This window comes from Chenopodium quinoa, unplaced genomic scaffold (genome assembly GCF_001683475.1).
Source record: "Chenopodium quinoa cultivar QQ74 unplaced genomic scaffold, ASM168347v1, whole genome shotgun sequence".
In the NCBI taxonomy this organism is placed as follows: Eukaryota; Viridiplantae; Streptophyta; class Magnoliopsida; order Caryophyllales; family Amaranthaceae; genus Chenopodium; species Chenopodium quinoa.
Window position 1 is genome coordinate 13,992 of NW_018745190.1, and position 14,560 is coordinate 28,551.

The window sequence follows — 14,560 nt, forward strand, 5'->3', positions numbered from 1 at the left end:
TGTTTTCTAGTTTAAATGCATGAAAGTGATTTGAACTAGATTAAAATCATCTCTATTTTAATGATTACATGAGAATGAGTTATTAAAGTGGAGTTGTTATGGATTGTGCTTCTTTATTCTCTTGATTTGATTGTAACTAATAGGATGCATGAGAATGATCCTTATTAGTGTAGACCTCTTTCAATGATTTGCCTAAACTATTGCATGAGAATGAATTGTTTAGGTAGAATCTTGTGTTCTTTGGCATGTGTTTCATGATAATCACCATTATTCCCCTCTTTCTAATCATATTGGACATCCCCGTATCCCTAGCGTCATTTTCCCTTGATTTTAATCATCATTTTCTTGCTTATTTGTAGTTTTAGTGTTCAACTCAACAAAACCAACAAAAACAATCCCCTTTTTACTCTTGCATTGGTGATTATTGATGTTGAATTAGTGTGCTTCCCTAGTGGTTCGACCCTTTACTTGCCACTAACTAGTTTAGTGTAGGTTTAGGTATTATAAATGGTTAATTTGATTAGGGTTGTAACACCCCCGATATACCAGACTAATAATAAACAATAAATAAAAGAAAAATAGACAACCTTTAAATAAAATTGCGGAAGCATACTCCTAAATCGGAGGTATTACCGCCACACTCAACAACCTGTCGAGTGTTAAGGCTTACAAAAATCCCAATAATTACAACCCAATAAATCTAAGTGAGCTATTTATACAACTTTACCAACTTGTTATAGAAAACTAATCGAAACACTTGAGCTCCTTTAGCTACAACCACTTGATCAACCTGTTTAGACAAACTTGACTGCTCACCATTAAGGACAAATTCCAAAATAGATTGTCGCAGGGCCATCATAAGAAAAAGACATGGCTGCAAACACTAGTAGCAAAACAAAATAACACAGACGTCAACAAAAGCTGAGTAATCACCACAATCAGAATATAGAGTATAATTGAATAATAGACCATACTAGCTCAATTAAACAATGTAGTTCGAAACTACATTACACATTGTACTCTGAAAATAACCTTTAACAACTCAATCTCGAATAATAATACGAACCTTTACTCAATATATCTCATAAGTGTGTCATGCTCATTGTTCTATACCTAGCCTTGGACATGGGTAATTCGAATAAAACCAACAAGTATAAAAACTTGAATACTCCCAATAACTAGAAAACACCTTGAAACAGACCACATATGGGCCAATTCCCACTGTAGGGGACCATAGAAAAATAGATAATAAAAATTGTACCTCATTCTTAATTCATGATCATTATCTCATTACCAACATACCAAGGACTAGGTCTATAACGCCGAGCCTCAAACCAATAACAACATAATCATTCTCAACCTTTTGATCTCAGACATTGATCAAATAATCTTTCACATGATAATAAATTCTCAATATTGGCACATGTTCCCAAATAGTATAATAATTCGAACTCAAATCAATCGTAGTATATCCCAACTCTTATAGGGAAATCATACTAGTTATCCAAATGTAATCAATTCTCAACCCAAAATAATACTCTGTATTAACAACCCTAAAACCTCGATAAAACAATATTCCCTATAACAACAACATTAAAAACCCCTAGAAATAACACAATCAATCAATGCGACAATTAAATCATATAATAACACACACTAATCATATTCATATAAATCATGATCATATATAATTCACAAATAATAAAATTTACATATAACAATACGAAGTACAATCAATACTAACAATTTATAATCAAGCAAAATCAAGAAATAAGATTCGTGTGATTACTAGAAAAAAATATAAACATACGACTCCAAGATGATTGATAGTGTGATTACCATTTCGATCATAAACAACCATAAACGAAGTATCTAAATTTTAAAGCATGTAAGATACCGCCCTGACGAAATTGTTTGACTTGTATATCAAAAGGCTACTTCAAATTGTTATTATAAAACTTCGAAGGATGACTAAATATTAATTGGTAGGCTAAAGATCAATTTGGTTTTTAGTGGAAGGTACGTGTCTTTCTCGGAAGGAATGATGTTGAGTGATAATAAGGGTTTGTTGCACATCAAATAAGAAGAATCAAGAGGCAATGATCTCACTTTTTGCTTATTATAAATTGGAACGAGTAATGGTGGAATAAAGATATTAAGGAAAAGAACAGTCGAATTTTCGAAAGATCTATTTTAGTGCATAGATCATTGCCTCTTGATTCTTCTTATTTGATGGTGGAATAAAGATATTAAGCGTTGATCTATTTATTCACCGAAAATTCGACTGTTCGGTGGTGGAATAAAGATATTAAGCGTTTTTTTTTTTAATTTTAGTGCATAGATCTATTTTTGATCTTTTGCAAGTAACTATTCGGTGAGGTCAGTCGCGTAAATAGCATGCTGTATATTTTTTTTTTATTATTTTGATGATTAGGGAAGTGGAAATTGCTTGTAGGATAGTCCCCCAAAAAATATGCATATAATTGAATGAAGGGTTGGGGATTTAGAGTGCTATGGTGAATTGTTGATAAAGGAATTGTGTATCCGTGCTAATGCACGACATGTATTATACGCGAAAGAAAATAAGACAAAGTGAAATGTTAGTAATGTTTTTAAAAAAGTGATTTTTTTTTATAAATTATTGCAATTCCTTGAAAAAATACAAAAAAAAAGGGTGGGATGGGTAGTTATTATCTTATTGATTTTTTTAAGTTAAAAAATAAATAATATAGTGGAGGTTGTTAAATATCGCCCTCGATTATCTAACTAATGCCCGCAAAATTAAATTAAATTACGTATTTATCCTTATAATAACGATTATAAAAATAATTAATTTTACCTCAATTTCACACTTTTACTGTATATAAATCTTTTTACCGTTCTCTCTAGTGGTCAATGGCCACTAACGCTCATCGAACAACCACCCCAACCACAGTGAATTTCAAAATCAAACAAATTTTTAAAATTTTGCAAAATCAAATTCGTTAGATCTTATGGACAACGACGAAAGACCAAAACACAACCTTAGACGTTCGTCAAAGGCTCGTCGAACTGTACGGAATCTGTACGTCGCGAAATTTTTTTTAAAAAAATTCAAAACCCAAGAAATTAAACACCTAGAATTTTTTAATACCCTAGGCTGAAACGCCTAGTTTTTTTCGAAACATTGTAGGCTATTCAAAAAAAACTAAGCGTTTTAGCCTAGGGTATTCTAAAAAAACTAGGCGTTTCACCTCAAACGCCCAGATTTTTCATACAACCACATGGTTGTTCGCACGAACTAGGCTTTTGAGCATAGGACGTGTGAAAAATCTAGGAGTTTGCCGGGAATTCAAAAAATTAAAAAAAACAAATATTTTCTCTGCCGGCGACCGACTTCCCTTTGTCCTTACTCGTCATTGTTGCGGCTGTCGATCGTGAAACCGGAGGTAAGGAGTTGGTGGTTAAAAGAGGAGGAGGAGGAGGAGGAGGAGGTGGTGGTGGTGTTGGTGGTTAGTATGAAGAGGTGTTAGTGGTGGGTAGTATGAAGAGGGGGTAAATTGAGGGGGTAATTTTTTTTTTATTAAAAAGGGTAAATTTGTAATTTTAATTTATTTTGCGGTCATTAGTTAGATATTCGAGGGCGACGTTTAGCTTATTGGTTTGTAAAAAACATGAAATTATAATATAAAAAAAATAAAAAAAAAACTCAAATGCATGAGATTTGAGTATTGGTGATTTGGAGGGTTGTGGTAAAATGACTCTACAATTATATATAAGATTTATATCACTTTTCTTTTATGGGTGTTTTTTTAAATGCATCACTTCTATATAAGTTAATTTTATATTATATTTTATCATTTCTTTCTCTTAATTTAAACCCTACTTAAATTATTTTATCATTTCTTTTTCTTTTATGATCCCCACTTAAATAATAAGTAAAAAATAATATCTATCCTCTCTCACATACTTTCTCTTTCATTTTCTTCATTTTACTTTTAATTACTATAACAATTTATTTACTCACTCACAATATTATATTACTCTCCTACAACTTTGTGCATTCTAAAGTGATGCAAATAAATTTAAAAAAAGGGAAGGAGTAATATATAAGATAGCTTAGTTGATTATTTATGCTTAGTACTCCGTATGTTGTTGAGGTTGTGGGTAGAGCTGTCAATTCGGGTAAACGGGTCGGGTTTGGATTGGGTAAGAGTGGGTCGGGTCAACTCGTATTGGGTTAATGTTGTAACCTATGCGGGTCGGGTTCGGGTTGGGTCATGCTTGAGTTGGGTCATACATCATATCGGGTTTGGGTCGGGTTTAGGTCGGGTTAATAACAGGTCGGGTTACATTCGGGTCGGGTGAATGATAGGTCGGGTTTAATTCGGGTTTTCACTGGTTAAAATGGGTTAGGGTAATTCTCAGGTTTGAGTCGGGTTCGGTTCAAGTCAATAATTTGCGGGTTAAAATCATTTCGGGTCATCCTCGGATTTGAGACGGGTTCGGTTCAAGTCAATAATTTGCGGGTTAGAATAATTTCGGGTCATCCTCGGATTTGAGACGGGTTCGATTCAAGTAAATAATTTGCGGTTATAATCAGGTCAGGTCATTTTCAAGTCGAGTCATGTTCAGGTTCAAGTCGGGTTTAGTTCTAGTAAATAATTTGCGGGTTATGATTAGGTCGGGTCATTTTCAATTCGGGTCAGGTCTCAAATATTGGGTTAATTTGGGTATCGAGTTGATTTCGGGTCGAGTCATCTTGGGTTTGGGTACATTTTTGGGTCGGTTTGTTAACCGTTCATGTAATGACAATATAACAATATATATGGCAACATACTAGCTAGGGAAATATAGCCTATAATTTAGGAAGATAATTATCTCCTTTGGCCATACAACAAATATATACTATATTTAACTCTTAAATTTGGGGATGATATTTCTTTCTTTTGCTGGCCTGGACCGACTTAGTCTCCCTAGTTAGACAAAATGTTTTGATCAATAATATAAGGTGGTCTAAATTAAATTTAAGGTGATTTGAAATCGGGTTAGGAAAAATTTTGGTTGAATTTAGGTCGGGTCAATAACAAGTCGTGTTGATTTCGGGTCGGGATAGTAACAGATCCAGTTGAATTTTGGATCGGGTTAGTAATAGGTCGGGTAAAATTCAGGTCGGGTCAATAATAAGTAACGTTGATTTCAGGTCGGGTTTGTAACAGATCATGTTGAATTTCGAGTTGGGTTAGTAACAGGTCAGGTTAAATTCCGGTCAAAATTAGGAACGAGTCAGGTTATATTTGAGTTTTGACGGTTTAAAACGAGTGTGGGTCAATTTCGATTCAGGTCGGGTTCGGTTCAGGTCAATAATTTACGGGTTACATTCGTGTTGGGTCAACTCTAGGTCGGTTCATGTTCGGGTTTGGGTCTCAAATACTTAGGTCAACTCAGGTCTAGGGTTGGTTTCCGGTCGGGTTCGGGTTACCATTTTTTTAGGTTCAGATAGGTCGGTTAATAATCGGGTTCGAATTGGTATTTTGGGTCAGTGGATTCAATTTCCTAAGTATTTTTTTAAACAATTAATCACTTTTAAAAAAAATAATATGGCCCCTTTTCATATTTATTACTCTAAAAAAAAATAAAAAAAATTAATTTGGCTCGCCCTACAATAATCTTCTAGATCCGTCCTTATCTAAAATTTTGTACCTATTTTTGGATATTATGTAAAGACAATTATATTTTCATTCTATTTTTTAATTTTATTCATTGAATTTCCTAAATTACACTTGATTTTTTCACTTGTCAGGTACTTTTTTTCACTTTCTCTCTTAAATTTTATCTAAAATTATATTTAATTTATTCTTTTTTTGATATAATTCATCCACTTCCTCTTTCCATTTCTTAATATGGGACGGAGAGAGTACTAAAGCATAAGATGTAATTCTTGTTACATTGTTAATTATTTAAATGAAACACAAACCAATATCAAAATAAAAGGAGACATAAAAGTTTGGGTTTGTAATCACTAAACACATAAAGAAAACCAAATAACATAATATACTATATATACAAAATACAAATAATAATATAGGGTTCACAAGTTAAACAAAATTATACAACTTAGGCCATGCTTGGATTGAGAATTTAAAATAAAAATAAAATGAGGTAATAAGAAGTCAAACTAGGAACTAGATAAGTGATTAAAGGTGTTGTAAGGGATACTACGTTTACAAATGAAATAAGGTAGGTGTGATACGAGGAAATGAGAAAGAGGGATCAGAGGAATAATTACCCTTACTCCTATCCTCTCTTCTAGAAGTCCTTATTATCCACTAACCTGGACCGATGAACCCGTGAGAGATTTCGATTTATTAGGATCTTTCTTCTTACCAACAAAAAAGAATGACAATAATTGTTTTCCTGTAATTTCTTAACCTCTATCACTACATAATTTCCATTACAATCACACCATCATTATCTCTTACTTCCTCCGTTTCTTTATAGTTGCAACACTTTCAATTCCTAAAATGAAAATGTCATAATAGTTGCAACACACTATAATTGAAAAACATTTTATGTCAAAAGTTGTACTATCACCCTTGTTATACTCCACTAAATTATACTCTTAATAATCTCTCTCTTCCATTTTAAGTGTTTTTAATCACTCGAGATCCACTTTTCTTAAATATCATAAAAAAGGGTGTGTTACAAATATTAAGAAACAAGAGAAAGTACTTCTTAATATTCAATCACTAACTTTCGTATTGTTTAATTAGGATTGATTGAGAAAAGAATGGTGGACATATTGGAACTTGCGATCTTTAATTTAGTAATGAAGCAAATCAAAGCTTCTACTGCGGACCTTTTTTATTTTATTTTTTTTATTTCTTTTTTTTTTTACTGCTAGGATGTCTTGTGTGTGATTAGCTATATCATTTCACCGCATAAAAAAGAACAAATTAGTCTCTAACTCTCTATATAGCACTGACCAAGTAACCTCTATGACATTGACCTTGTAATACTGATCAAGTAACTCGTATAATACTAACGAAATAACCCCATGATGCCCGATCACATGGTGTGACCAACCATATATAAAATTATTATTAGTGCAGCCTGTTTTGTGTGTGGATGGCCATATCGTGTGACCACTTATAAAAAAATCAAAGTAACCCCTATAACACTGATCAAGTAACGACCCCTGTAATAATGGTCGAGTAACCCCTATTACAATGACCAAATAACCCTATAACAAAGACGAAGTAACTAACCCCTTTAATAATGATCAACTAATAACCCCTTAATCCTGATAAACTAATAACCCCTATTACACTAAAAAGTAAACCTATGATGGTTTAAAAATATAAAGTAACTCTATAATGACTGGTCACAGCTATAAGAATTTGTGCTTATTAATTTGTCCAAAAACAAAATTTTAATTTTTTATCAGCAAATTATCATTTCTAAAAAGAAAAGAATCAATCTTTTTGTTGTTCAGACGAACACTACAAGAGGGGAGTGAATTGTATGTGAGTTCCTATTGACTATTTTTTGCAAAATGTAAAACAAACATTAAAGGAACTTGCAATGCACACAATATTTTACGAGGAAACCTTCCAGGGCCCAACCGAAAGTAAAACCACGACCCTTCTAAGGGATTTCCAAATCAAACTAATTCACTATAATAAGGCAAACTTCTCAAGTTACAATCCTGTTATAATCAGACCACTACTCACAAGTTCCAGAATGAACTTGCTACACAGTAGGACTCTATCCTACCCAGTCTATGTCCCTGACTTAGACTCACTCGTACTTACTAAGTACAAATCTCACTATTGTATGCAAAGATTAAATACAATCACACACCCAAGATCCCAACCAATTACAAAGCATGAACTTATTATATGAGAGGAAAGCAATGCATGAAATCCGAAACAATAATGACAAAGCTAAAGACTTGGCAAACTTACACAATTGAGCACTCTTAGATTTTCTTCACGCATAAACTCACAAAGAATGAATTTTCAGATCTCTACTATATATACAAGACTAGCTTGTATAGAAAGTGGGGTTTTAAAAGATAAACATATAAATTTTCATAAATCCAAAAACACGGTTTTAAGTAAATCTTTTTAGAAGAAAATCTTTTAGGAAATTTAGTAAATTTAGTAAAGATAGATTATCTTAAAGAATAAAATCGATCTTTTAGGATAATCAGTTTTTAAGATAATAAATCCTTTATGACAAAATCCTTTCTTAAAAACTTATCTTCTTAATTTTCCTAATCTAAGAAGCTTGCCAAGCTTTTGTCATATTTCTATTAATTAAATCTCATGCATAACCTACTTAACTTATTTATAATAATTTCTAAAGATAAAACATTATTTAAACTGAATTGCCGCCAAAATACGTTGATCATGTAGGATGCTTGGGCTTCACGCAGACCAGGACTAAGTTCCTGCTGTCAATAACCTTCCAGTTTTAAGCTGGAACTTTGCAGACCAAGTTTTTCCAAAACTTGTTGTCTTCAACGCAGACCAAGTCAATTTCTTGACTAGCTAACTTCAGGTTCCTATTAAGGAAATTCATTAGTTCCTGTGAGGGAACTCTATCTTCTTCTCTCTTTCTTAACTTTCCTTGAGCTCTCTAGGATGTCTTTATAAACGAGGCTACTTTTCTACTTTCAAAGTCAACTTCACCTGTCTAGATCATAACACTTAGAAAACTCTTATTAGTTTTGAAGTTTGCTTAGTTTAAGTTTATCATCATCAAAACCTTCAAGCTTCAACACTTTTTTTCGCTACAAGAAATATATAACAAATTATTCATAGGACAATGCATTAAGACGTGCACACCATGTAACAACATGGAGGTCACCTGTGCTCAAGTCAAAAGGATTTAAATTTTCAGAGGCAAGTAAATTAAGTATAATTATATGCATAGTGTTTGGTACATACTCTGATACTATATACTATATACTTGTATATAGTTAGTAGAGTTGAATCATTACTCAAACGTGCATAAGAATAACAGATTAACAGCTAAGCAAGTATCAACCCAAAATTGAATGTCTTTACAATTATACCTTAGTTGTGATTCAATTCGTTTATACAATGACGTTGTAATTATTTAACATTATTAGTTGGATAAACATCATTATAGCCAACTAATAACAAATCTCGTTCAAATCCTAGTTTTCGTGGTCATTTTAAGACTAGTTTGAGTATTTTCTCTATATAATGTTACATGCTGCCCCGTTTAAGATGAACATATAGTAAACAATTGTCTTGCTTCTCCTCTAGATACATAGCTTATACAGCATCTACATAGTGATGGCGTTTGCAGCAGTGTTTCTTGTGATCCTGATGGCCACACCGTCGGTCTTTGCCATGGATTATCCTCCCTTGAATTACCCCGTTTATTGGAACTTAGCCACTAACTACACAATATGGACCACCAGATCGCTAAGTGCTGGTGATAAGCTTAGTAAGTTTTCTCTTTCTTTGGTTGAATTGTATTTTCAAGGAAATTTTGTCAACAACTACCAATTAAAGCATGTGTTTTGAAAATATTTTTTTAAAAAAAGAAATACCACAAAGTTGTAAAAAGTTTAAGTAGCATTATCACTCTAACAATTTTGGCTAAAATTTTCGGCGTTTGGGTCTCACTTTTTACCTTTATGAAGGGTAATTTAGTCAATTTAGATAGTGATTTTATGAGGTAAAGGTAAAAGTGGAACCTACATGTCGAATATTATAGATGAAATTATTAGAGTGGTAGTGCTATTTAAACTTTTTACAATTTTGTGGTAGTTCTTTCAAAGAAATTTTAAATAGGTAGTTGTTTTCAAAACACGCGCTTTAAATGGTAGTTCTTGACAAAATTTTCTATTTTCAAATTTATTTCTTACGCAAGCGTGCTACTCATGAGATAAACATAAATTAAATGATCATTAAAAAACTTAAACGAGCTATACCCAGTTAATTCCCCAGATAAACAAAATGTGGGGGTATAATTGTCTTTTCAAGTACCACTGGAGGGGCATATGCGTCTTTTCATGTACTAGTTGAGGGGTACATGTGTAATTTCCTCACCAAACAGTAAAAGCAAGTTGCAAACATTAATTGGATAATTCACCAAAAGTACTGAATAAATGACCCTGCTTTTTCAATATATTTACAAAAATGCCATCAGATTAACAAAAATTCGTTTATCTAACAGATTAACTTGTATTTTCCCAACTTAAACATAATTAAATTTGCCATCATACAATAGTGATATGCAACTCTCTTACAATCTCAAGAAAAAAACAAAAAATAAAATAAAAGAAATCTTGGAAATATATAAATTAAATAAAAAAGGATTATTAATATTTTAAAGGTAAAAAAGGTAAGAATTAAGAACAGAATTATAAAGGTACCTCTTCTGAGAAGTTTAGATTTCTATACTCTTATTGTACACCAAGATTTCTGAAAGGCCAAAATAGTGAGCTTTTTAAAGTATACTAGAAGAAATTTAAACTCCTAGTTATAAAAAGAAGAGGAAGGTTTAAGGTTAAAATTAGAAGTAATTTCAGTTCTAATGCATTTAACATATTTGAAGGATAAATCATAGATGACTTAACAAAATTGATCTTCAAACTAGACATATTACATTATTACCACTTTCGTCTAACACCTCAAGAATGGACTAAATTAGAAGCTTTGTTAGATAAGAACACATCATCTGCATAAAATAGAGGAGACATGGAGATAGAGCTAAGGAGTGATCTTGAAAGGTTTCCAAACTCTAGTTCTAACCTTTTCCTCAATCATGATTGATAATCTCTCTAGATATAAAATAAATAATAAGTAGGTGGGCATAAGATCCTACTGTCTTATTATTCCTCTTGAAGGTCTAAGCTCCCTTGTAATCTCTCCATTTCAAAAAATGTTAAAGTGAAATTTAAATCATAAATTAAATTTTATGTATATCTTTACTAAAAAGTAAAAATAGACTTTATATGAGATTTGTTAATAAACATATAATTTTTCTGTGTTGTATTATACTTTAAAATTAGCAAAATTCTCATTGGTAACCATGTAAAATTGTACATTCTCAATGGCAATACAATTTTTTACGAATTCTCCCAAATAGTATTATAATACTTTTGATAAGTTTCCATAGTATAACAATATTTTTGTAATTAACAACTAATTAACTTAATTAAACAAGAAGTAACCTAATAATTAACAATAAAAAAACCAAACACCCCATCCAAGACCCCAGCCACCCTGCCCGCCACCCTTTTCCCCACCTCTACCATCCCCTGTCGGTGCGTAGTACCCCCGACACCATACCTTGACCTCGACCCTGACCTAGACTCCTGAACCACCCTCCCCATCCCCTGATCTGAACCATCCTCCCACTCCTTAAAACTCCATCCCCTATCCTAGAATAACTCTTTCTTCCCACTGGCCGACACCAAAACCCCCTCCCATACGCTGCTAAAAATAATTTGCTCCACCCCTACCGTCTCTACTCTCCCCCCCCCCCCCCCCCATTTAACCAACCACCACCCCGAAACCCTACAACCCAAATCGAAACTCTAGATTCTTTATTTGGGAGTTTAAGGATTTTGAGTGGTGGCTTAAGGGGAGGAAACGGGGTGGAGACTATATGGGTAGGGAGAATTGTGTTCGCCGGCATCGGGGATAGGGTTTTGGTTGGCACCAACCGCGATGGGGAGGAAGAATTTTTCAGGGGGGAGGGGTTTAGGGAGGGGGAAGGTGGTTCGGAGGAAAGGGGGTGGCTCAGGGTTCGAGGTGGGCTGTCGTCAGTGCATGGTTTCATGGGTAGTATTCGTTGACGAGGGCTAGCTGAGGTGGGGAACAGACTAAGGTGGTGGCGTGGTTGTTGTTTTTTTTTGTTATTTATTATGTTAACTCTTTTTTAATCAAGCTAATTAGTTGTTTAATTATTACAAACATATTGTCATGTTATTAGAGAAACCTATCAAAAGTAATGCTATTTGGTAGAATTTGTAAAAAAAATTGTATTACTTTTAAAATATGTAATTTTACATGGCTATTATTGAGAATTTCTTTTAAAAATAAGGAAGTTGTACAAAGTGTGTTTAATACTTCGTATAGTTTTTCATTCAATTCATTGTTGAATTATCCTCTACATGTTATCAATATTTATCAAATAAAAGTGAAATTTAATCATAAAATATATGGCCTGGGTATATAGATATTATTCATTCATGTAATAACGTGGGCATAGCCCAACTCAAAAAGTTGTCTCACTCCTAGAGATGTAGATTCAAATACTTGGGTCGAGTTTAGTTAGCAACAATCGATCAGGTCATGTTAGGTTGAATTTTGTAAAAACTGAGTCATGTTAAATTATTATTTTATACAAGTAGAAATATAAATTGAGTTTTTTCAGATCGGATTAGTTTTTAACATGTCTAATTACTAAGCATATTATACCTTTTAATTACAATTTTATAAGGAAGATTTTGACCCCTAATTTTGGACCAAATAAATACTAATTAACTAGTAAGATCCCTCCATTTTTTTTAAAATGCATAACTTCCATGGATGTTTTTGTTTAAATGCATTATTTCCATAGAGCATCCACAATGGTTGTCCATAAGATCCTGCTAGCAATTTCTAAATAATTGCTAGCTACATGCTAACAATTATGGAGTTACAACCTCTTGTACCTAAGTCAAACTATATAGCTTTATAAAGCTATATAGTTTCACTCTACCCAATGCTATTATATTTATTTGTTTAATATAATTTATATATTTATTTGTTTTTTTTTTTTTATGGTTTATTTATTACAAAAGAATGTAGTTACCATTGTCGAGGTTGTAGCTTAAATTATGTAGCTTGAAGATTTATGATGTGCTAACCCAAAGCTACATGTATGTACATGTAGCTATGTGGATGCTCTTATATGGTAACTTTATACTACTTCCTCTGGTTTTTTTTTAGTTGACACCTTAATATTGTCACGGTTGCCAACACATGTTTTTAATGATTAATATCTCTAATCATCTACATTATAAAATTATAAAAAGTGGATATTAAGAAAATATACATTGAAACGATTCAAACAAGTTCTACATGAATATGTTTTATTGAATCTATAAACCACAAAAACTAGTCAAATCGTATTGTATAAATAATGTAAAAGTCTAATGATGTCAACTAAAAAAACGGATGAAGTATATTTTATCATTTTTCTCCTACTTTAAACCCCACTTAAATTATTTTATCATTTCTCTCTCCTCCATAGTCCCTACTTATATAATAAAAATATCTACTCTTTCTCACATAATTTCTCTTTCATGGTCTACATCTTACTTTTACTATATATAATAAATTATTTAACCATTATAATATTATATTACTCTCCTAAAACTCAGTGCATCACCTATCACCAAGTGAAGTAAATAAAAAAATGAAGGGAGTATAACATTTGTACGGACTTTGGAGTAAGTACTGCAAAATAACAAAAAGGATTGAATGAGAATTTTGATGAACTAAGAACCTTTACGTGAACTTCATCATTTAAAACTTAGCGCTTTGCCATTTTATATTAGACATTTATGCATAAGTAATTGAGTACATATTTATATTTACATTAAATTAACAATTACGTAACCAAACTTGACTGTAATTTTATATACCAGCTTTTATCTACGATTTCACACACACTGTGGAAGAAGTAAGCAAAAGTGACTACGAAAATTGTGTTTCTAGCAATGCTCTTGAAACACACACCGGTGGAAATACCACCATTACTTTGAAGGAAGGTCCATCGTACTTCATTTGTGGCACCCCTGGACATTGTGCTAAAGGCATGAAGCTACAAGTAACTGCTAAAGCTCCCGGAATGTCTACTCCGACTGGTGGCAATGGAGCCGTAGGGCTTTCGAGTGTGGCTCCCTTGATTATTGGTTTGCCACTTGCTTTGGTTGCTTTCCTTTCCTAGAGAGAGGCAGCGCAGATGATGTATCATTGGTTTAAAATTTTGTCACGCATTTTAAAATTAATATTAATAAGTGAAATCAATTAAATGTTTATATATAGCCCTTAATCCTAAAGGCGTTATACATGTCATTACTTTGAAAAACAATATTTATTTATTTGGAATTGTCTTAAATTCATAAACTCACTTTTTTTTAACTACCTATTTATTAATTTATATTAATATAATCCATACAAAATTAGAATAATTATCAACATGACAAAATTTACAAAACAATTACTTTTATTTACAAATACATAACATTGTTGATTCTGAATTTTTGTCAGTTTTAGAATAATTGACAAATTGGACTTTTCTTCATATTCATATACTACTTTCAATTCATTTTCGTACTTTTTACTCACTTACCATTATTAAAAGGTTTTTTTTTTTTTTTTTTTTTTTTTTTTTTTTTTTTTTTACTTTCAATCATTTTTACTTTATTCCTTTTATGACAACTTTATATTCATTTTTTATCATCTATGGCCCCAACCCACTTTATTATCCACGACCCCGACCCCTTACATGGGACCAAATTTTATTTAATATATCTCTTACT

The 14,560-nt window shown here is 32.3% G+C and overlaps 1 protein-coding gene across 1 annotated transcript; it reads left to right on the forward strand.

Moving 5' to 3' along the window:
• Nucleotides 1–9,177: 9,177 nt before the first annotated feature.
• Nucleotides 9,178–14,074, forward strand: LOC110710943 (uclacyanin-3-like). Its single transcript, XM_021889281.1, has 2 exons — nt 9,178–9,462; nt 13,664–14,074. The coding sequence occupies exons 1-2, from the start codon at nt 9,309–9,311 to the stop codon at nt 13,963–13,965; spliced, it is 456 nt and encodes a 151-aa protein (XP_021744973.1). The 5' UTR covers nt 9,178–9,308; the 3' UTR covers nt 13,966–14,074.
• The last annotated feature ends 486 nt before the right edge of the window (nt 14,075–14,560 follow it).

What these genes read in the sequence shown, in the direction of transcription:
- LOC110710943 (XM_021889281.1), top strand. Translation starts at nt 9,309, where the DNA reads ATGGCGTTTGCAGCAGTGTTTCTTGTGATCCTGATGGCCACACCGTCG. An exon ending in AAGTGCTGGTGATAAGCTTA is followed by an intron (nt 9,463 to 13,663) that starts GTAAGTTTTCTC and finishes TTTATATACCAG; the next exon opens with CTTTTATCTACGATTTCACA.